This window comes from Acomys russatus, chromosome 13 (genome assembly GCF_903995435.1).
Source record: "Acomys russatus chromosome 13, mAcoRus1.1, whole genome shotgun sequence".
NCBI lineage: Eukaryota > Metazoa > Chordata > Mammalia > Rodentia > Muridae > Acomys > Acomys russatus.
Genome location: NC_067149.1, coordinates 50,696,410 through 50,720,112, shown reverse-complemented (window position 1 = coordinate 50,720,112; position 23,703 = coordinate 50,696,410). Strand labels below are relative to the sequence as shown.

At 51.1% G+C, this 23,703-nt stretch overlaps 1 protein-coding gene across 2 annotated transcripts; it reads left to right on the top strand.

The window, feature by feature from the left end:
• The first annotated feature begins 173 nt into the window (after window positions 1-173).
• On the top strand, window positions 174-21,637 carry Ptpn6 (protein tyrosine phosphatase non-receptor type 6). 2 transcript variants are annotated; one of them, XM_051155327.1, is made up of 16 exons: window positions 174-477; window positions 6,461-6,583; window positions 6,832-7,026; window positions 12,212-12,401; window positions 12,551-12,667; window positions 12,774-12,887; window positions 13,024-13,120; window positions 13,417-13,496; window positions 13,672-13,821; window positions 15,526-15,657; window positions 15,781-15,935; window positions 19,965-20,032; window positions 20,133-20,284; window positions 20,385-20,476; window positions 21,118-21,251; window positions 21,444-21,637. In XM_051155327.1, the coding sequence occupies exons 1-15, from the start codon at window positions 464-466 to the stop codon at window positions 21,230-21,232; spliced, it is 1,794 nt and encodes a 597-aa protein (XP_051011284.1). In that variant the 5' UTR covers window positions 174-463; the 3' UTR covers window positions 21,233-21,251; window positions 21,444-21,637. The 2 variants fall into 2 exon arrangements, with proteins under 2 accessions (XP_051011284.1, XP_051011283.1); XM_051155326.1 differs by having other exon boundaries at window positions 176-477; window positions 21,118-21,260.
• The last annotated feature ends 2,066 nt before the right edge of the window (window positions 21,638-23,703 follow it).

Sequence of the window (23,703 nt, the reverse complement as noted above, 5' to 3'; positions counted from 1 at the left end):
TACAAGCAGTGGGTTTCCAGGGTTTTCCTCAGGCCCTCTGCTTTCCACTGTCTGTGAGGTACTGTGCTGGGGGCGGGCCCTTGGCTAGGGTTACTTCCTGGTCTTTGCCTCTACCCGCCCTCAAGCTGCTCCAGTCAGTTTGAACTCCAGGTGGGACAGCAGGACGCTCCTCCCCGTCCCTGAGAGGTAGGTCCTGGCAGGCCTAAAGCCTGCTGGACTGCTGCAGGCCTCTGGGGAATTTGGCTGTGGTGGGCGGTCTCGGGCCGGCCCCGCCCCACCTGTCTTTCCCTCCGAGACCTGTAGTCCAGTGCCATTGGTTTGACAGACTGGCTAAGAGGAAGAAGAGGCTGAGAACCGGACTAATCTCCCTGAAGGAAGGTCTGGATCCCCCAACAGCTGTGCCATTCGATTGGCCCCGCCCCCGCCACCCTTTGACTGTGACTTTCCCCACTCCTCCAAGAAGATGCTGTCCCGCGGGTAAGTCCCCTGCACCACCTGTGTCCTACAGACTCCCGTTAGTCTAGGTGGAAGGACATGTTTACACACTCTCAACAAGTATGCCGCCATAAATAACCTGCCACCACCATCACCCCCTGCCTGGAGTCGGCTTCCTGTCCCTGTGAACTCTCCTTACCACAAGATACAGGACCTCCAGGCTCAATCATATTCCCCGGCCTCCTCTTTCTCCCTCTTGCCCCCCCCCCCCCCCCCCCCCCCCCCCCCCAACACACACACATGTGTTTTCTCATTTTTAACCAGGGGCCTGTGGTCCTCTGCTTCTACCTCCTGCCTAGGGCCTGTCCCCGCCCTGGGTAGTTCGCATCACCCTAGAGCCGACAGTCTGAAGGCATAGTTGAGAAAAATTCTCCCACTCCTAGGCAACCCCGTCTCCCTTACTTCTGGACCTTAGTTCTGTTGTGTCCTTTCAGATAAATGGTGAGCATCCACGGTGGGCAGGTGGTACTAATCAAAATGTTGGTATATGAGAGCCTCTATGAGCCAGACGTGGTGATCTCTGTCTAGAGAGCTGACACTCTAGCCAGAGATGACAGAACGAATACATAGGCAACCCAATGACTGGGACGATTTTAGATGGCTGAAGTATTAGCTAATGCCCTGGAAAAGAAACAGCTGAAGGCGCTAGCAAGGGGTGGGTTCTGGAGACGTAAATGGTTGATGGTATTAGGGAGCACTTTCAGAGGAGGTGCTGTTTGAGTTGAGACCTGGTGATGAGATAGGGACAGCCATATTGTCATCAACAAGTCAAGTACCATCCCAGGCAGAAATATCAAGCGTGAAGCCTTGGCTGGGGGACGAATTGACAAAGGATGGCGTTGTCACTCCAGAGGGAAGCCTAGACTTTGGTGGGGCTCGGATGTTGTAAGTGAAAACCCACCCAGCGAGGGCTAGTGACTTTGTGGGTTGTTTGCCCTGGGATCCTTCTGCTTTTTGCTTTTCATGTTCACGTGACCCTTTCTGTTTGCACTCTCCATCGCCTGAGGTCTGGCGTGGCAAGGCCTCTCCCAGTAATAGGGCCCTTCTTGGTTCTTCAGCCTGGACTTGCAAGACCTCTGCTGCTGGGGTCCTGCCCCTGGTAGACTTTGGTTCAGTTGCATCGTCAGCTTGCACTGAGCAAGCCAAGTGCATGTGATGCATGCCACCCTATGTTCTGGTCCATCTGCCGTGGGAATGACCTGCTCCCTCCATCTCCCAGCATGCTTTGCTGTACCCTTCATACCCCTTTAAACCTGCTGTGACAGACAAATCTCTGGCCCCAGACAGATTTGTTTTTGTTTTTGTTTTTGTTTTCACCTTCCACTCACCAGTCACTCAAAGCTTGTGACTTTGGGCAAGTTACTTAACATATCTGAGTTTTTCTTTTTGTTTCTAAGATTGGGATAGAAACAAGAAAACAGTATTGTCATGAAAATTAACAGTAATACAGTTGTCTCAGGTGGGTATAGTGGTTCATGACAGCACTAGGAAGGCTGAGTTTGAGAATCTTGAGTTTGAGGCTAGCCTGGGCCACACCTGGCAAGATCCTGTCTAAATAAACATCATCACCATCATCATAAAACAAAGATGAGGGTTATTGCTTAGCCTAGCAGGCATAAAACCCTGAGTTTGGACAGGTGGTGTAGCTAAGGCTACACAGAGAAACCCTGTCTCAAAAAAACAAAACAAAACAAAACAAACAAACAAACAAAAACGGGGCATGGAGGCTCACACCTGTAATCCCAGAACTCGGGGAGGCAGAGGAAGGCAGATCTCTGTGAGTTCAAGGCCAGCCTGGTCTACAAAGTGAGTCCAGGACAGCCAAGGCTACACAGAGAAACCCTGTCTCGAAAAACCAAAATAAATAAATAAATAAAAATCTAATAAAGCAAATAGGTGAGGTGGCTTGTACCTGTAACCCCAGTGTTCAGGAGGCCGGAGCCTGGGACAAAAGGTCAAGTGTGATGGGACATGGCAGCCCTGGGGAGATATCCTTCCCTACATAACTGCTAAGTGACAAAGTTTCATGTCATCAGCTTTAACATTTTACAGTGGATTCTGTCTTTTGATTTCGTACCTGCAGGTTCAGTCAACTGTAGACAAAAGGTATATCTACCTGACGGGTGCAGACCTCTTTTCCTTGACAAAATTTCCTCAATAATACAATATAATGATTTGCATAGCTTTTACATTGTATTATGTACACAGGGATGATAAAATATGCATCAGTACATGTGTGGGTCACATGCAAATACATCTGCACAGTTTGGTATCTTCTGGTTGCTCTGGAATCAGTCCCGCATGGACATTGACAAATGACTTTTTTTTCTCTGTGTAGCCCTGGCTGTCCTAGAACTCACACTGTAGACCAGGCTCGCCTTGAACTCACAGAGATCCACCTGCCTCTGTCTCCCGAGTGTTGGGATCGCAGACATGTGCCACCGTGTCCGGCAGTCATGAGTTTTCACTGGATACTTCTCTGTGTTAGACTCTGGGGGTTGGGATGGGGACAAGTGAGGATGCTGGTGGACCTCTCCATGCTAGAACCATCTGTGCCTCTTGTTTTTCCGACCCTCATGGTGATCTGAGTCCACAGGTGTTCCAAATCTTTCATAGTGTAATATACAGGCATTTAGCAAGAAGAGAAAAGCCTAAAAGGAAGGTGGAAGGGAGGGAGGGCTTAAGTGATATTTGATGTTTTCTTTCTATTTATTTATTTATTTTTGGTTTTTTGAGACAGGCTTTCTCTGTGTAATAGCCCTGGCTGTCTTGGACTTGCTTTGTAGACCAGGCTAGCCTCCATCTCACTTGAGCACCACCATGCCCAGCAGATACTCGATGTTTTCAAGAATACTCAAGTTCTTGTCATAGAGTATTAAATGTAAAACAAAACCCAAAAACTACCAGGGTTTACTATGTAGCTCTAGCTGACCTGGAACTCTTTATAAAGCCTAGGCTGGCTTCAAACTTGTATTTATTCATTTACCTCTGTCTTCCAAGTGCTGGAATTACAGGTGTGTGCCATTGCACACAGCAACCCAGGGCTTCCTACACGCTAAGCAAGAACTTTACACAGAGCCACACTAAGCCCTTGTTGTTTTTGTTTTTGTTTTGTTTTTAGATTTATTTATTTATTGTCACATTATAGATGGCTGTGAGCCACCATGTGGTTGTTGGGAATTGAACTCAGGACCTCTGGAAGAGCAGGTGGTACTCTTAACCTCTGAGCCTTCTCTCCAGGCCCCTTGTTGGGTTTTTATATTCTCTTATTTTTCATGTTTTTAAAATATGATATGTACACTGTGAATGAATATTAAGCATACAAATAACTCTACACTTACTCATGAATTTCCTGCGTTTGTTGCAGAGGTGGAATCTAGGGCCTTATGCTATCACCGAGCTATACCTCAAGCATGACACAATTTTTAAAAAGTGTAAGGGAGCCAGATGTGGTGATAATGCCTACACTTTCAGCTACTGGAGAAGTTGAGGCAGGAGGATTACAAATTCAAGGCTACAGAGTGAGTTCCAGATTATTCTGGGCAACTTAGTGAATGCCTGTCTCAAAATTAAAAAAAGGAAAAAGAGAGCTGGGGATGTAGCTCAGTGGTAGAGCATTAACCTAGCATGTCTGAGGTCCCCAGGACTGCAGAAATGTGTTTTATGTTTGTTTTGTTTTTTGAGATAGTGTTTCTCTGTGTAGCCTTAGCTGTCCTGGACTAGTTTTGTAGACCAGGCTGAACTCAAACTCACAGAAATCCGCCTGCCTCTACCCCCAACCCCATGGAATTATAGGCCTGTGCCACCATACCCAGCATCAGAAATGTAAAGTGAATCAAATGAATAAGAAATAGGCTGGGCATGGGTGGAGCACGCCTTTAGTCCCAGCACCCGGGAGGCAGAGGTAAGCAGATCTCTGGGATCTTTGTGAGTTCAAGGTCAGCCTGGTTTACAAAGTGAGTCCAGGATAGCCAGGACTATACAGAGAAACCCTGTCTCAAAAAACAAAACAGCAACAACAAAAACAAAGCCAAAAAGCCAAAGAAGGAAAGAAAGAAAGAAGGTAGAAGATATGTCTCACGTGATGCTTGCCACGGATGCTTAAAGGATGGGTTCTATTTATTTATTTTATTATTGTTATTTTTGAAATAGGGTCTCATACTATGTAGCCCTGGCTATCCTCGAACTCACTTTGTAGACCAGGCTGGCCTCAAACTCACAGCGATCCACCTACCTCTGCCTCCTGAGTGCTGGGATTAAAGGCGTGCGCCATCATGCAGAGCTAGGGCCAGGATTCTGATTCCAGTGTGACAAAAATGTCGAAACACCACAGACAAATAACTTCCTAAAAAGGCTGTAAGGGCCTCTGTTCAGCTCTGTTCTCCAGCAGCTTGTCTTCCCTCTCGTCTTGGCTTGGTAGCTGTTGTATTGTTTTGTATTCATTTATTATTTTTTAAAAAAGATTTATTTACTGAGCCGGGCATGTGAGTTCGAGGCCAGCCTGGTCTACAAAGTGAGTCCAGGACAGCCAAGGCTACACAGAGAAACCCTGTCTTGAAAAACCAACCCCCCCCCCAAGATTTATTTATTTATTATTATGTATACAGTGTTCTATTTGCATATACACCTGCCCACCAGAAGAGGGCATCAGATCACATTATAGATTGTTATGAGCCACCATGTGGTTGCTGGGAATTGAATTCAGGACCTCTGCAAGACCAGTCAGTGCTCTTAACCTCTGAGCCATTTCTCCTCCCTTGTTTTGTATTTATACCAGGGATTAGCTTCGGGGCTGAGAGATAACCATCCCTGTGAGCATCTGCCATTGTTGGGGTCTTGGCCAACTCTAACCTCCAGGAGTAACCCCCCCCCCCATCGCTCTACTCCCTCCCTCCCCGCCCCCCCTCCCCCGACCCTCAGAGTCAGGGTATAGGAAAGAGGCCTATAAACAGACAGTCTACAAGTAGAAATGGCCCACAACAGACGGTGCTGCCTGAGGCTGCTCTGTGGGGGCTCTCTGCTGCGATGGTATCTCCTTTGGACAAGGAGTCTATTGACTACTGTTCTTTGGGTCCCCAGGGCTGGCAGGCAGTATTTAAAAATCCTCAGCTGAGTCCTGCATCTTACTAAGTATAAGGCCTGGGGCCGATGCCTCAAATTCCTCAGCCTTGTCCGGAAAAGTGGGGATCAAGATAGCGCCTGTGTAAGGAGGCTGTGGTGAGGTGTATCTCACAGGAGGCATGCAAATGACATTGTAGCACCTGAGTCTGGCATATGTGGCAACACTCCATTAAATGGCAGTGTCACTGAACACCATCATTAATTAGACTGGGCCAAAGAGTGCTGAGCAGCAGCAGCTGGTAGAGAAGGAGGGGGTGACCTGATGACCCATGGGATTCATGGGGTGTGAATCTTGACCTGTAGGGGCCCTGAGGGGCGCGCGCGCGCACACACACGTGTGTGTGTGTGTGTGTGTGTGTGTGTGTGTGTGTGTGTGTGTGTCCTTATCTTCTGAGTCATGCATGAATGCATAGTGCCATGCTCCTGTGCCTTTGATGGCAGACTGTGGGAAGTGGGCCCTCCCCCACGCTGCAACCCTTCTGGCTTCTCTTCCCTTGCTCTGAAAAGAGAAGTGCAAGTGAGTTCCCCCAAGGGGTCGGCCGCGCCCCTTCCTGTCTCCGCCCTGCTGCTGGCTGCCCCAGGCCAGTAGAGTGGTAGCCCGGGAGCAGGACAGCAGGTTGCCTTCATAGGAGGCCTTGGCTCTGAGAGCCCTGCTTGAGGCTCAGCCCTAGAGTTTTGGCACGCCTGCGGAGACTGGGCTGTTGCGTTCACTTTTCCTACAAGCCAGTTCAGCTAGAGCCCCAGGATGGTGAGGTAAGGACCTGGGACCCATCCATGGAAGGTAGGAAGCAAGGGTATTCCTGGAGTCCAGGGGACATTACCTCATCGCCCTATGTTCCTTTAGGTGGTTTCACCGGGACCTCAGTGGGCCAGATGCAGAGACCCTGCTCAAAGGTCGCGGAGTCCCTGGGAGCTTCCTGGCCCGGCCCAGTCGCAAGAACCAGGGTGACTTCTCGCTCTCAGTCAGGTGGGTACCCGTCCCTGTGCTTTGGCAGCTCATCGTGTGGGCCCTGAGCATTCTTGCGTCCCCTGGGTTGTGTCGCCTCCTCACGTCATCCCGTATGTCCCTGCCTGTAGCCCCAGCATGTCCCCCATGACTGTCCCTGTCTACCCTGTGCCTGGCCTGTGGGCTTTTGCCGTCAGTCTCCTGTCTCCTTTCTCATTCTACTTCTGTTCCTGTGCCTGGAACTCACTTGCTACCCTGGTGCCTCACAGGGTGGATGACCAGGTGACCCATATTCGGATCCAGAACTCAGGGGACTTCTATGACCTGTATGGAGGGGAGAAGTTTGCCACCTTGACAGAGCTGGTGGAGTATTACACTCAGCAGCAGGGCATCCTGCAGGACCGAGATGGCACCATCATTCATCTGAAGTACCCACTCAACTGCTCGGACCCCACCAGCGAGAGGTGAGGGGCATTGCAGGCTGGCCCTCTCCTTTGAGATAAGTGTGAAGGAGGTGAGCACCCAGCCAGGTGACCTGCTCAGTCTCTTCCTCCTCCCTGCCCTTCCACCCCTGTTATAGCTCAATGCTTTGAACCTCTTTCCTCAACAGCCCGATGACTCCCATAATCAACCGATCCCCTGTGCCCTGAGGAAGCAAGAGAAGGGCTCCCTTTGCCCTTTCTGCAGGGTTCCTGTGGCCTAGCAACCTAGCCTTGAGAGTGACAGAGAGGCCACCCCTTGTGGCTGGTGTTTCCCATCAGGTTGGGCTTATTACTAGAAAGCTCTTTCTTCTGTGGAGCTCTGTTGCCTTCCTCTAGCTCTCCACACAGTCTGGGGCTCTAAGTCCCAGACGTTAACAAGGTCTTGGAGGTCCGCCGTTACTGGAACAGTCAGGGACTTACCTCAGCAACACAGCGAGGTAGGGCTGGACAGAGCTTGGTTGAAACAAGGTCACTGGTGTGGTCACAGGTATAGAGGGGCCCAGGCTTACTTGGCTTAAGGAAACACTCAGGATAGGCCCTACTAGTGCTTCAAAGACATGGCCCCCATAGCTGGTCTGGCTGGTCTGTGGGTCTCCACAGAGCATATACGAGGGGTAGGCACATAGACTGATGGATGTCCCTCAGTCTGCTGTGGCTCATCTTAGCTATGCGATATACAGTGACTGACAGCTCCAATTAAGCAAAGGGCACTGTAATAACACTGTTTTTTTTTTTTTTAATGGACTCCTGGGGCCACACCAAATTGTTAAAATGATGCTGAGCCTTCATCTCCCCAATCCCTCACTCCTCTGCTGGGGCCTGAACTCAGGGCCTTGTACATACTGAGAACCTGCTTTGCCACTGGGCTACCTTCCCAGCCGTTTTTTTTTTTTTTTTTTTTTTAAAGGGTTTTGTTTGTTTGTTTGTTTGTTTATTTGTTCGCTTCTTTGGTTTAGACTTGTACTTAAAAACTTAGCTCTATGTTTTTGTTCACAAGTTAGTGACTAAAGCTTAGAACTGGAGGCCTACAGGCTGTGGTTCAGTAGGCAGAGTGCTTGCCTGCCATGCATTAAATACTGCGGCTGATTCCCCGCAGTGCACAAGCCTGGTGCCACATGGCTGCAGTCCCAGGTGGAGGCAGAAGAAAGTCAAGCCCATCCTCAACTACATAGCAAGTTTGAGGCCAAATTGGCCTATATGAGACCCTGCCTTTAAAACCTAAAACGAGCTTGGTGTGGTGGCGCACACCTGTAATCCCAGCACTCTGGGAGGCAGAGGCAAGTAGATCTCTGTGAGTTTTTGAGGCTAGCCTGGTCTACAAAGTGAGTCCAGGACAGCCAAAGCTACACAGAGAAACCTTGTTTTGGGAAAAACAAAACACAAAAACTAAAACAAGCCAGGTGGTAGTGGCACACACCTTTAATGCCAGCACTCAGGAGGCAAAGGCAGAAGCCAGTCTGGTTTATAGAGCGAGTTCCAGGTCAGCCAGGGCTATGTAGAAAAACCCTGTCTCAAAAAACCAAAGCAAACAACAACTAAGCCAAATAGACAGACAAAAATAAAAATAACTAAAAACCCTGTGGTTCAGTTCTGGAGACCCCTTTTCAGCCAACATTAAGAAGCTGGTCTAAGCTTCCTGGGAGACAGTCCTCTCCTGTGGTGAAAGGCAAGGGAAGCCAGTTCTCACCTTATCTCTTCTTCCTGCTCCTACCTGCAATACCCAGGGTGGTCCTGCCTCTCAGAGTCTCCTTTACTTTTTCCCCCCTTTGTTTTCCCTTTGTTGCTGTCCCGAGCCAGGATCTGTCCTGCTACAGGAGACGGATTATGGAGGTACAGCAGCATGGTAGCCAGTGTGTTCCTTGTGACAGGGTATGAGGAGAGACAGGACAGCATCAGGAAAGCCGGGGGAGGGGGATGTGTGTGGGGAAGCATGGGACACTACATGGATGATACACTGCGGACAGGGTTGTGGGTGACTCTGAGAGGCACTTTGGATCATCAGCTAGGAAGCTTAGTTTCATCCCTAACCTTAGGGTGTGTGGAAGGCAAGACCCAACACTCCTTGTGTCTTTGCCCCTCCTCTTCTGGGAAATTTGCATTTGTCTCTTCAATGGTGAAGCCTGTGGTCAGTTCACATTTGCATGGAGACTTCCTCATCCTGTCCCTGAAGGAAGGAGCTTGATCCCCCTCACATTGCTTGGGGGCTCTGGCCTGTCCCTGAGGTAGGCTCCGGTGGCCCAGGATGCCTGGGTTAGGATAAGAACCTCTGAAGGACCCTGAGCCATGGTGTTCTCTGGACAGAGTTGAGGAGGATCAGGAGGACTGAGACTAGCCTCCCCCCATCCTGGTCCCTGCCGTCCTTCCCCCAACCCCGTCCTGCTCCCCCCCACCCCCCATCCTTGCGGTTGGAAAATGCTGCCCTCCCCTGCCCCTGAGCTGAGGAAACCTCACAACCTCACTTCTCACTCTCTCCCCAGAAGGAGTTTTGTGTTTTTTCCATCACGTGGTTTCCTGTGAGGCTAGGCATTGTGGGTCCACAGTTTCCTCTTGGGAAGGGGGTGCTTCACGGAAAGGCCCTTAGTTCTGCTTTCTGACCTACAACCCCTTGGAGCCCCCTGGAACCCCCGCTAACCCTGGAACCCTGAAACTGCTCTCTCCTCTTTCAAGTGTTTGCGCCCCTGCCTCCTCCTCCTCGAGGCGGTTTCCCTCCTCCTCCTCCTCCTCCCTCTCCTCCTCCTCCCTCTCCTGCTCCTCCTCCTCCTTAAGGTGTTCCCGTCGGTCCTTACCAACTGCTGTCTCTTCAGCACCCACTGCCTTCTGTGGTTTAGGTCCACGTACATTATTCTGTCCCAGTTCTTAACTCAGTCCAAGTGGGCTTCATGGTGCCACTTCATTTTGTCCCTCTAAGTATTCTTAATACAGCCTTTCTGTTATTCCTGACTGATCAGGAGCAGCTTCAGGATTTGGCTTGAACCCTTCTTCCCTCCCTTTCTTTTTTCCTTCCTTCTGTTTATCTAGGTGCTGGGAAGGGAAGCCAGGGTCTTTTTTTGTTTTTTGTTTCCGAGACAGGGTTTCTCTGTGTAGCCTTGGCCGTCCTGGACTCTCTTTGTAGACCAGGCTGGCCTCAAACTCACAGTGATCCCCCTGCTTCTGCCTCCCTGAGTGCTGGGATAACAGGCGTGGGCCGCCATGCTCAGCTGGAACCTAGGGTCTTACATGTCCCATTGAACTTAGTCTTGGTGGTTAGAACTCTATGGAGGTTTGTCTTCCAGGACCAGTGTGCAAGTGCTTAGCATCTTTTTTTCTTACTGTAAAGTAGGGAAAATGGCAACCTCTCAGGTTTAGTTTTGTTTTTGGTTTATTTTGGTTTTTCGAGACAGGGTTTCTTTGTGTAACAGTCCTGGCTATCCTGGACTCATTTTTGTAGACCAGGCTGGCCTCGAACTCACAGCGACCCGCCTGCCTCTGCCTCCTGAGTGCTGGGATTAAAGGCTTGCGCCACACCACGATGCCCAGTTTGTTTCTTTGTTTAAAAATTTTTGTTATATATTCTTGTGTGCCATAGGGTACAAGGAGAGATCAGAGGACAACTTACCAGAGTAGATCTCTGCCTCTGTATGTGGGTCCTGGGGATTGAATTAAGGTTGTGGGGTTTGGCAGCAAACTTAAAAAAGTTTTTTTTTTTTTTTTTTTGGGCTTTTTTTTTTTTTAAGACAAGGTTTCTCTGTGTAGCCTTGTCTGTCCTGGACTAAATTTGTAGACCAGGCTGGCCTCGAACTTACAGCGATCTGCCTGCCTCTGCCTCCCAAGTGCTGGGATTAAAGGCATGCGCCACCACCACCCGGCTATTTTTTGGCTTTTTGAGACAGGGTTTCTCTGTGTAGCCTTGGCTTTTCTGAACTGTAGACCAGGTTAGCCTCGAACTCACAGTGATCCGCTTGCCTCTGCCTCCTGAGTGCTGGGATTAAAGGAGTGTGCCACCATGCCTGGCCCGGCAGCAAACATTTTTACCCATCTCACATAAGCCCTTTCCTTCCTTCCTTCCTTCAGTTTCCTATTCTTTCTTCTTTCTTTCTTTACTTCCTTCCTTTCTTTTTTCTTTTTTAAAATTTCATTTATTGGTGTTATGCCTATATGTATGTCTGTGTAGGACTGTCAAGTTACAGACAGTTGTGAGCTGCCATGTGGGTGCTGGAAATTGAACCCTGGTCCTCTGGAAGAGCAGTCAGTGCTTTTAACTGCTGAGCCATCTCTCCAGCACCCCCCTTCCTTTCTTTTTGAGAGACAGAATCTTACTGTGTATATAGCTCAGGAGGGCTTGACACTCACTATGTAGACCAGGCTAGCCTCAAACTTACAGTGATCTTGCTTCTGACAACCCAAGGCTGGAATTATAGGTTTGGGTCACCATGCCTGGCTGTTTGTTTTGTTTTTGAGTTAGGGTCTCACTGTGTAGCTCAGGCTGGCCTGAAGCTTACCATGTAGAGCAGGCTGGCCTCATTGAAGCACTTCTTCTGCTCAGCCTACTGAATGCTAGGTATTTATTTATTCATTCATTTATTTATTTTTGGAAGAGGGTGAGTCTTTTTTGTTTTTGATTTTTGTTTTTTGTTTTTGTTTTTTTGAGACAGGGTCTCTGTGTTATCCTTGGCTGTCCTGGAGTTGCTTTGTCGACCAGGCTGGCCATGAACTCACAGCAATCTGCCTACCTCTGCCTCCTGAGTGCTGGGATTAAAGGCATGCACCACCACTCCTGGCTTTGAGTCTTTTTTTTTTTTTTTTTTTTTTTTTTTTTTTTTTCTTTTTTCCCCCATAGCTGAGGACCAAACCCAGGGCCTTGTGCTTGCTAGGCAAGTGCTCTACCACTGAGCTAAATCCCCAATCCCCTGGCTTTGAGTCTTAAAGCTATGTTTATGCAGATCGTACTGGCCTCAAATTCACTATTACTCTCATGTCTCCTGAAAGCTGGGATTCCAGCTCCGAGCTGGGATTCTAACACTAACCCTGGTTTTTTTTTTTTTTTTTCCCCTCTAAGCATTTATGTGAGATAGTAATGGATCTAGTTGTAGTGGTAGATTTGAAAGTTTGTAGTTCAAGCCTAGCAGGTAGCAGATCTCAGCTCTCACCCTGGGACCTGGCCACCATCTTTTCGATGCATCCTCTCTAGGTGGTACCATGGCCACATGTCCGGAGGCCAGGCTGAGTCACTGCTGCAGGCCAAGGGCGAGCCTTGGACATTTCTTGTGCGTGAGAGTCTCAGCCAGCCTGGTGATTTTGTACTCTCCGTGCTCAATGACCAGCCCAAGGCTGGCCCAGGCTCCCCACTCAGGGTCACTCACATCAAGGTTATGTGTGAGGTAAGTCAACTGGGCTGTGGGGAAAGGCCTCATGCCAGAATGTCAGCGGGAGATGTGGGAAGGTTTTTTTCCTTGGGTTGGATTTAAGTCTGGGGGTGCTAAGAGGGGGACTCAGAACTGAAGAGTGGCCCTGCTTGGTGTCCCTTCAGGGAGGACGCTATACTGTGGGTGGCTCAGAGACTTTTGACAGCCTCACAGACCTGGTGGAACACTTCAGGAAGACAGGGATTGAGGAGGCCTCGGGTGCCTTTGTCTACCTGCGGCAGGTGAGGGGCCAACATGCTTGCTTGCCTCTTCCCTTCCTCTGAGCCATCAGAGAAATGGCCTTCAGAGGTCTCTCAGCCACTGACTTCCTGCCCTCCCTCACCCTAGCCTTACTATGCCACTCGGGTAAATGCAGCAGACATTGAGAACCGGGTCTTGGAGCTCAACAAGAAGCAGGAATCGGAGGACACAGCCAAGGCCGGCTTCTGGGAGGAGTTTGAGGTGTGTGCTGGCACAGCAAGGCTGGGAGAGATGAGGCCACCTGCCCTCTCTCCGTACCTCCAACATGACCCATGGCCTCCCCCACCCCATCCCCGGATGCGCCCTAGGGCGGGGGCTCAGTTCTCTCCCATTTCAGAGTTTACAAAAGCAGGAGGTAAAGAATTTGCACCAACGGCTGGAAGGGCAGCGGCCAGAGAACAAGAGCAAGAACCGCTACAAGAACATTCTCCCCTGTGAGCACCAGCCACCCTGGCCCCACTCCGCCTCCCGCAGACTCCTGCCCCCTCCCATCCCCACTGCCCAGCAGAGCTCTCCTCCATCCCAAGAACCCCCACACAACTACCAGGCAGTACTCCCGCCCTGCCCCCTCCTGCTCATGAAGCCCCTGCCCCGACCCTAGACACATTTGTCCCCTACCTGCTGTCCTATCCTCTCTGAGCCTATGGCGTTAGAGACAAGAACAGCTGTGAGCTTGGGAAGGGTCTGCCCCACTGGGTGGCCCAAGCCGTTCCTTCTTTCCCCATGCCAGTTGACCACAGCCGAGTGATCCTGCAGGGGCGTGACAGTAACATCCCTGGGTCTGACTACATCAATGCTAACTATGTTAAGGTAAGCTGGGTCAGCCCTGTGGGAAGGAACAGATGATGCTTACTGAGAGCTCCCGGTGTCTTGGGGTCCATGATTACTGATGCCTCTGGGAAAAGGTGATGGTGGGTGGTGCTGGCACACCCTATGCCCAGAGATTTACAGTTCTGGGTTGGGTCTCCCTGTGCTTGTACCCCAGAACCAACTGCTAGGTCCAGATGAGAACTCTAAGACCTACATCGCCAGCCAGGGCTGTCTGGAGGCCACAGTCAATGACTTCTGGCAAATGGCCTGGCAGGAGAACAGTCGCATCATCGTCATGACTACCAGAGAGGTGGAGAAAGGCCGGGTAGGGCAAAGCTCCACCTTCCTGACCTCTACGTTTTCTTCCTGACCCTCCTCAGTCCCTGTTCACCACCATACACAAGCAAGATCAGGGGTTCAGAGGGTTAAATGTGCTTGCTGACAAGCCTGACATTGTGAGTTCAATCCCTGGGACCTCCATGGTAGAAGGCGAGAAATGACCTCTGCAAGTTATCCTCCAACTGTGATGTGCATGCTGTGGGACATTCACACACACACACACACACACATACACACACACACACACACACACACACACACACACACACTGTAATTTTTTTTCAAGGCAAGATCAGATGCCAGTATAGCATAAGACCTCAGTGACAACGTCCCAGTGCCTGTTGGGAAACTAAGGCCTGAGCTGAAATCTCCACTATAAATTGTGACTCCTGAACATTCAACCCTTCTGAGTGACATATGCTCAGCTGTGATGATATAGCCCAGTGGCAGAGTGTTTGCCTACTACGTGAACCCGGGTTTGATCCTCAGCACCACAAAGTCTTTAGTGTGTTCCAAGGCAAACATTCCTCATTCACCCCCCTCCCCCACCCCTATCCCCTTGCCATCCGCCCCTCCCCAGCAGGCTTCACCTCTGGTTGCTTCTAGACGAAGAGCTGCCCCTTCAAGCCCCATGGCTTCCTTCCAATCCTCATGACTCTACGTAATGCCCATTGCCTCTGCTGGGCTGAGCATGTTGGCCTTCTGAAGGCACTAGCTCTGTTTTTGCTAGGAAATGGCTTTCCCGGACCTTACAGATTGGAGGCCAAGCTCCTCTGTAAAGCTATCTTGCATTGCCTCCTTAGCCCTGTGGGAGAATTGGCTCCTTCCCTAGTTCTGCTCCTGAGATGCGCCCTGTCTGCCCATTTCACCTGCCTGTGTGTGACCCTGTGTCCTAGGACATGGACAGTGCCTGACTTGGTCTTTCGGTTTCTTACTGCTAGGGATGGAACTCTGGGCTTTGTTATAAGCACGAGTTGTTCTCACTGACTGAACTGTGCTCTCCCTCTCTACCTCTCCCTTGAGTTTGCCCCACAGCTGGTTGGTACAGCTTCAGTGGCCACTGACTGGATTGTGTGCTTAGTTGGTTGATGAGGTGGTGGTTAGCCCGAGGCCAGATCTAGAGACTGATTCTGAGCTGGCTCATCTGTTACTGTCATGGATGGGGACGACTTAGTGGCTAAGCATTTGCCATGAGGGCATGAGGACTAGAGTCTGGAACCTCAGAAACCCTTGTACGTTCTGGGTGGGCAGAGGGGTGTAAACCTACAACTCCAGCTTTGGAAGTAGGGTACAGGGGACCCCCAGTGTAAGCTGGCTAGCACAATTTGCCCTATCTATGAGCTCTGGGTTTGACTGACAGTCCCTGCCTCAGTGCATAAGGCTTCCATAAGCAACCATCCCCCATGGATGTCTCTATACACACGTTTTCCATCCCTATGTATGTGTCTATACACACATGTATACCACCCCCATGTATGTCTCTATACATACGTTTACTATCCCCATGTATGTGTCTATACGCACACGTTTACCATCTCCCATGTATGTCTCTATACATACATGCACACCACCCCATGTATGTTTCTATACACACATCCAAAAAACCCAAAACATTTAGTTCTATGGCTTGGGGCCCGGAGGGAGACCCAGGGCCTGCCGTTGTGCTTTACCGCTTTCCTTCTGTTTTCAGAACAAATGTGTCCCATACTGGCCCGAGGTGGGCACTCAGCGGGTCTATGGGCTCTACTCTGTGACCAACTGTAAAGAGCATGACACAGCAGAATACAAACTTCGCACCTTACAGATCTCCCCACTGGACAACGTGAGCATCCCCAGTCCTCACCCACGGCAGGAGCCTCTCCTCGATTTGTTTTCTAGTCTGGGTGGGTGGGACACGGATATTTTGTGGAAGCAGCAGGCATTTGACTCTGTGTCCTTGGTACAGGGGGACCTGGTTCGGGAGATATGGCACTACCAGTACCTGAGCTGGCCTGATCATGGGGTTCCTAGTGAGCCTGGGGGTGTCCTTAGCTTCCTAGACCAGATCAACCAGCGACAGGAGAGTTTGCCTCATGCGGGGCCCATCATCGTGCATTGCAGGTGAGAGCCCATCACGTGGGGGTGGGTAAAAAAAAACAGAGCCGGGGCTGGAGCTGCTCAGAGGTTAAAAACGCTCTGGCTACTCTCCAGAGGACCTGGTTTGATTCCCAGCACCGACATAGTGACTCATGTCCTTCTGTAACTTCAGTTCAGGGGATTCAACACCCCCCTATAGCCTACAAGAGCACTGCATGGTGTACAGACACACGTGCAGGCAAAACACCCCACACATGTAAAATTGAAATAACAGCCAGTGCCCGGGGAACACTGCTGAGTCAGCACTTCCAGCCATGTGGCTAGGGACTCAGTTAATGTCTGTCTGCCCCCATCCCCTCACCCCCCCCCACCCCCCACCCCCTGCACACACACCTCAGCTTCTGGGCTCCTTCACTGGTCCTGTCTTGTGGGTGGGCCTGGCTTGAAGCAATCTCACTGCTGGCTGTTATTCTGTTGTGCCTTCCCCAGAGGCCTCCCCAGCGAAGGCCTGGCTGCCAGATACAGATGCAGAGAGGCCTGGTCCCCAGTAATTAGCCCAGATCTGGCCACTCTGTTTTCTGTCTCAGCTCTACTTCTTCACAACTTGAATTTATTTGGGATCAGTGTGGGGCTACCACCTCCCATTCTTTCTTTTTGTTTTTTTTCGAAGACAGGGTTTCTCTGTGTAGCCTTAGCCATTCTGAACTCACTTTGTAGGCCAGGCTGGCCTCGAACTCACAGCAGTCAGCCTGCCTCTGCCTCCCGAGTGCTGGGATTAAAGGTGCACACTACTGAGCCCGGCTACCTCCTCCCCTTTGACATTAATGGCTAGCTCTGTAGCTAGGTAAGAGGAGGTGGGCAGACAGGTCAGCATGAGGAGAGGTCCTACAAATCAGCCTTCCCAGGTGGCCTTGCCTTGGTTGGTGGGGGACAACAGGGAAGGGGTCTTGGACAAGAGGCTGCTTGCTTATATCAGCTATGTGACCTTGGGCAAGTTACTTACCTTCTCTGACCCTTGGGTTTCTCCTCTCACTGCTCATTGCTGGTATGGTGGCATAAGCCTGTACTGTCCCAGTATTTGGGAGGCTGAGACAGGATGATCATGAGTTTTAGGCCATGTAAGACCTTGTCATTATCGTCATCCCTCCTCCTTCTGCTCCTCCTCCTCCTCCTCCATTTGTTTTTTTGGTTTTTCGAGACAGGGTCTCCCTGTGTTAGCCTTGGCTGTCCTGGAATCTCTTTGTAGACCAGGCTGGCCTCGAACTCACAGCGCGATCCACCTGCCTCTGCCTCCCGAGTGCTGGGATTAAAGGCATGTGCCACCACGTCCGGCTCTTCTTCTTTTTTTAAAGACTGATTTATTATACATACAGTGTTCTGCCTGCATGTAATCCTGCAGGCCAGAAGAAAACACCAGATCTCACTCTAGATGGTTGTGAGCCACCATGTGGTTGCTAGGAATTGAACTCAGGACTTTTGGAAGAGCAGCCAGTGCTCTTAACCTCTGAGCCATCTCTCTAGCCCCTCTTCCTCCTCCTTCTTGGCAGGGCATCCCTTGGAACAGCCCTGGCTGCCCTGGAGCTCTCTTTGTAGACCAGGCTGGCCTTGAACTCCTAGAGCTCTGCCTCCCTAGTGCTGGGATTAAGGACCTCATTTTAAGGACAAAAGTTTCTAGTTTGTGTGTGTGTGTCTTTGGGTGTGTGTCCCTCTGTGTGTATGTCTATGTATCTGTGTGTTTTTCTGTGGGGAAACAGGAACCAGTTCTCCTCTTCGTGCACGTCCTTGGAACCCCAGGGCCTGTGGGAGCTTCAGACTCCCTCCTTCTCTGCACCATTAACCTGCAAATGGGCTGGAAGTACCCTCCCATACAGTCTTGGGGGACAAACTCTGCCATCTTGGGGATACCTCATCCCCAAGAACCTCTCTGCCACCCCTCCCCCATTCGCATACTTCTTGAAATCCCCATGGCCTTTATTTAGAAGTTGCAGGAAGGAAGTGGTATGGGGGGCGTTATTTTTGACAATCTGGGTTTGAAATTAGACAGCTCAGCTTATGGCACGGGCAGCACGGACTGGGCTGTAGAAGGGTCTGGGGTCCGAGCCATCTGTTTGCCCAAGGGTGGGGGGCAAAGGGAGGTGCAGCACTTGCTTCACTTTGTGGGTCCCAGGCCAGCGCTTACCTTTCTGTCATGTTGAAGAAAAGAGAAATGAAATTCCACAGAGAGAAAGGCCAAATGCCACCTCCTCTGTCTGTCTGTCTGCCTGTCTGTCTGTCTGTCTGTGTGGTGCTGGGGATGGGACCCCAGGGCCTTAAACATGTAAAACACATGCTTTACCACTGAGCCATACCCTAAGCCAAATATAACTCTGTGTGTGTGTGTGTCCCTGGTGTGTGAATGTGTGTAGAGGCCAGAGATCCAAGTGTTCCTCTATGGCTCTCTGCCTTATTTTTGTATGTATATATTTTTATGTGTTTGTCTGTGTGTATGCGTGTGTGCGTGCATGCGTGTGCCTGTGCGTGTGCATGTGCGTGTGTGTGTGTGTGTGTGTGTGTATGTATGTGGCCCAGTGGCCTAGGTAGACCAGGCTGTTCTTTTTTTTTTTCTCCCAAGACAGAGTTTCTCTGTGTTAGCCTTGGCTTTCCTGGACTCACTTTATAGACCAGGCTGGCCTCGAACTCACAGCGATCCGCCTGCCTCTGCCTCCCAAGCAGGCTGGTCTTGAATCCACAGAAGTCTACTGTGTCTGCCTCCCAAATACCGGGATTGACAGCGTGTATCACACCAGACTCTCTACCAGGCTCTCTCGCTGAGCCTGGAGCTTATCAATTTCAACTAAGTTGGCTGGCAGTGAGCTACAGAGATCCTGTCTGTACCTCCCCTAATCCTCTGGTGATGGGATTACATGGCCTCTGTGCCTGTCTTTGTTGTGTGCTGGGGATCTGACAGCAGGCCCTCATGCTTGCATGATAGTCACTGAACCATCCAGCCCATCCCGAATGTTTTGTTTGTTTGTTTGTTTGTTTGTTTTTGTCTCTCTATGTAGACCAGGCTGGCCTCCTGAGTACAGAGATTAGTATCATGTGGGGGCTGGAGAGATGACTCAGCAGTTAAGAGCACTATCTGCACTTCCAGAGGTCCTGAGTTCAATTCCCAGCAACCACATGGTGGCTCACAACCACCTATACTGGGATCTGATGCTCTCTTCTGACATACGGTGTACATGCAGATAGAGCACTCACATACATAAAATAATAAAAAAAAATAAATCTTAAAAAAAAAATCATGTGTCACCATCCAGACACAGGGCATATGCCTGTAATCCCAGCACTCAGGGAGGCAGAGGCAGGCAGATCTCTGTGAGTTTGAGGCCAGGCTGGTCTACAAAGTGAGTCCAGGACAGCTAAGACTACACCGAGAAACTCTGTCTTGAAAAACAAACAAACAAAAACCCAAACCAAACCAAACAAAAAAATAATGTGCCACCACGCCTGGCTCTAAATGTAACTCGTTTTTTGAGACAAGATTTCTCTTTGTAGCTTTGGCTGTCCTGAAACTCATCCTGTAGACCAGGAAGGCCTTGAACTCGGTGATCCTCCTGCCTCTGCCTCTAGAGTGCTGGGATTAAAGGTGTGTGTTACGACCACCCAGCTCCAAATTTAACTCTTGAAGGCAGTCATGAGGGACTGGGGGGACCAGGTACCCGAGGAGCAGGCAGGACAATGTCAGGGTGTGGGTACTGTTTCTCCCACGAATGGAGATTGCCATCAGTTGGGAGGAGTGACAAGTGGGAACAGGAAGTGGGAGACAAATGCTGGGAAGGAGGGAAATGGTGTCTGCACCTCAAAACAGGCCCCTGCGTGCACATCCATGACTGGGGCAGAAACATACGTGCAGAGCTGGCCACAACCTGCCTTTGCTGGCCTAACGATCTGTACCCACTACTCACTCCTGTGGCTGTAGCCTTGCCTACTGTTGAGGTTGCCCCCCGCCCCCGGAACAGTTTGTTTCTTGGGGACGGCCAGGCCTGTGATGATGGTGCCTTCTCTCTGCAGCGCTGGCATCGGCCGCACAGGCACCATCATCGTCATCGACATGCTTATGGAAAGCATCTCTACCAAGGGTGAGGTGTCCTGGGGAGTGCAAGGGGGTGGGGGTGGGAGATGGGCAAGCGGTCCCCTGGCTTTTGTCTACCCTCAAGTTCCACTACCACCCTCGTCCAGGGCTAGACTGTGACATTGACATTCAGAAGACCATCCAGATGGTCCGGGCGCAGCGCTCTGGCATGGTGCAGACAGAGGCACAGTACAAGTTCATTTATGTGGCCATTGCCCAGTTCATTGAAACGACCAAGAAGAAGCTGGAGATCATACAAGTGTGTTCAGAGTGGGGCTGCTGGGTGGCTAGGGGAGAGTGGGCATCACCTAGTCTTGCTGGTACCACCATCCTCCCACCACACCCACCTTTGCCCACAGTCCCAGAAGGGCCAGGAGTCGGAGTATGGAAATATCACCTACCCTCCTGCTATGAGGAGTGCTCACGCCAAGGCCTCCCGTACCTCCTCCAAGTGAGTGGTCCCTGTTTGCTCCCCGAGTATCTCCCTTCCCTCTCTTGCCTAGCCTTAACTGTCCTTTCTGGAGTGAGCTAGTGTGGAGGTTGGAGAGACCCTGCTTCGAGGTCAAGCTTCTTCCTACTGATTGGTTAAATAAACAGTATGAGCTAATTGGAGACGAAGCTGTAATAGACAAATGCAGGTTTATTAGGTTTATTAGGAGGGGGAAGGCGGAGCATGCACTGGGGGTCAGGGAAGGGAAGGAGAGATGGTAGGGAGGTGGAGAAAAAGGGGGACCCTGGAACCAAAATGTCTAGTCTACACGGTGAGTGCCTAGGAGAGGGGGAGCCCCGCCCCTAGGTAGAGGGCAGGCCATGCCAGCCACGCCCTGTAGCAGGACCTAACACCTACAACCTCTGTTCTTAAATTTTTTTTTTTCTGAAGGGCCCATTGTGAGCATGTGTGGGCCCATGCTATGGACCATGCTGTGGACTCATGGATGAGATGCAGCCTCTGTCCCTGGGAGCCTTGGGTCTAGTATATGGTTATCTTGCTGTCCCGGGGGCTTCATATAGTGAGAGTCTGGAGGGGCTGCTGGTGCTGGGTCACCCTTCACAGTTTCCAGATGTCTCCTCACCCCGCTTCCCCCTCCCCAGACACAAAGAGGAGGTGTATGAGAACGTTCATAGCAAGAACAAGAAGGAAGAGAAAATGAAGAAACAGCGGTCGGCGGACAAGGAAAAGAACAAGGGTTCCCTCAAGAGGAAGTGAGCTGGGCATTCGTCCGCAGGTGGCCATGGTGCGGGCCCTTCCTGCATCATCTCTTCTGCCTCTTCTTTCTCTGCCCCTACTAACCCCACTCCGGTTCAGACATGCATAGGATGGTCACAGTCTCACCTGACCCTGTCTGTGTGTCCCTAGATCTTATGTCCCCTTCCTGGGACCCAGATACCCTCTGACCCACTCCCTTTCTTATTTGCAGCATCAGCCTTAACCCCTGCAGAGGCCTCCACTGGACAGATCAAGAGCTGCTCTGCCCATACCGGAACCTGGGACCGCCCCCATCCTCTTGTAATTTAAGTGACTGTGGTCCTCTGAATCTGTATATAGCTCAGCAAGTCCTCAGGCAGAGCTGGACCCTCCTATTCTTGTAAATAAAGCCCCTGGACCACCATGTGTTGCTTCCAACTTTGTGCCCTGTGTATCCAGGGACCCTGGGCAGGACGGGCTGGGATGACATGTGTGGCTGCATAAAAGCTCAGCCTTTTGGGTCAGATAGACCCGACTCTGGATGCCACTTCACACAGCTAGACAGATGCCTGTGGCAGTCCTGGTGCTTAGATCACTCTGTTTTCTCTGTCTCATCCGTGCTGGGGATGGAGCCTAAGGCCTCCTCCTATGTGCCAGGCAAACAATGCAGTCTTCTTACAGCAGAGGGTGATCTGGGCTCCTCTGCCCTCCTTGGTTTGGTAGTGAAGATCACTGAGCCAGTGAGTGCCTGTGACAGTGGCCATAGCTGTATTACACACTGGCAACAGGCCCAGGTACTATTTAAGAGACTACAGGCTCAGGGGGTGTCAGGGAGACCAGGCACTTAGCTTTTGTTTTGTAGTACTTGGGACAAAGCTCAGGGCCTCTCACATGCTAGGTAGGGAACAGCTCTCCAGTGAGCTACAACCCCTAGCTCTCAGTCTGGATACCTTTTTCATCCTTACTATACAATGGAGAAAACAGAGGCAGAACTCAAATAAACTTGCCCAAGGTGACAGGCCTACTGGCCTTGAGAGTCCGTGTCCTTATTACCTTGCAGACTCAGCAGGGTCCACCCCAGAAGGTCACCACGCAACCTGCTGTTGATTGCTAGATCCAACCAGGCCGATTTTTTTGGGGGGTGGGGGGGATTGATCTAGGCTAGCCTCCCCTGATCAGCAGTTCCCAAAGCACAGGGGAGCATCCCACTGCACCCACTGAGGCACCCATCTCTCATCGCCCTGGACATGGAAGATCACTTTATTACTCTCCCTTCTTTTCCCATTGTCTAGTTGAGTTCTTTAGATATGACTTGAGGCTCCTTGTCAGTTGAATGTGCCAGCCATACCTTGGGAAGAGCAAGGGTTAAGGAGAGTACATTGGGCTTGAACGCCCACCGTGTCAGTGTCATGGGTCCGAGGGTAGTGAGGGTGACATGTGAGTAAGCTTACCCTACTGGGACTCTGAAGATGTTGAGGGTGGAGGGTGGGGGTGGGGGGTGGGGGACCAGGTCTGAATCAGTACACACACACACACACACACACAAACCACAATGGAAAAGTATGGAGAACAAAGAGAGGCTTGGGGATTGAGCAACCTGATAGCTCCCTGGAGCTGTGGCCCTCCAGGGGGTGCATGGGTGGGGCCACCACCTGTGTGCCTCAGGGCCCCTCTCCCAGCAACACAGAACCACACAGAAGAAAGGCAGGATCTATTCCTCTAACTGCCCTGGACTAATTCTTCCAGGGCCAACTGAGAAGAGGGCTCGCTGAGAGGTGGGTTGTCTGTCCAGGTCTAGCTGCTGCAGGGATAGAGCCGGAAATGGCGGGGTTGGCGGGAGAGGGGGGACTATTTTCGCCTGGACAGGGTAAAACCAAAGATCTGGAGGCATGCTACAGGGTCTTGGAAATCCACAGGTCTTGTAGGGTTTTCTCCCTTCCCAAGTCTCAAGGGGTCGCCCAACTCTGGCTGAGGACAACCCTGGACAGGGACACAGACCAATGCCTGCCCTTAGCTGACCCCACACTGACCTCAGGGATGATCCTCTGACTCTGGCCGAGGGCAGGGTTGGAGAGTCCTCAGGGATGCCTGAGGAGAGGGTTTGTTTGTTTGTTTTTCTTTCCTTAGCTTGGGGAATGAGCCGCTGGTGGAAGGGAATCCAAAGATGGCCTCACTCTTTATTCCTTTAGAAACAGGCAAAGACTAGGTAGGAGAAGAAAGGCCGCCAGAAAGGGCGGGAGGCCTGGCGGGGTGGCCAGGCCTCAAGAGGAGGTGCCCAGGGCTGGTGCTGGCAGGGAAGGAGTTAAGGCGGAGAAGGTGGGGGGGGGGCAGCCTATGGCAGGAGGACACACCTGTGCGCAGGGCAGCAGGCGGGCGGGGCCCAGGTGAGGCGCCAGTGTTGCCCGGCAGGTGAAGGAGGAAGAGTGGAGGCCAAGCTGGCTCTAGGCGGTTGAATCCGGGGCCGTTGACACTCCTTCTTTTCTTCTGCACCA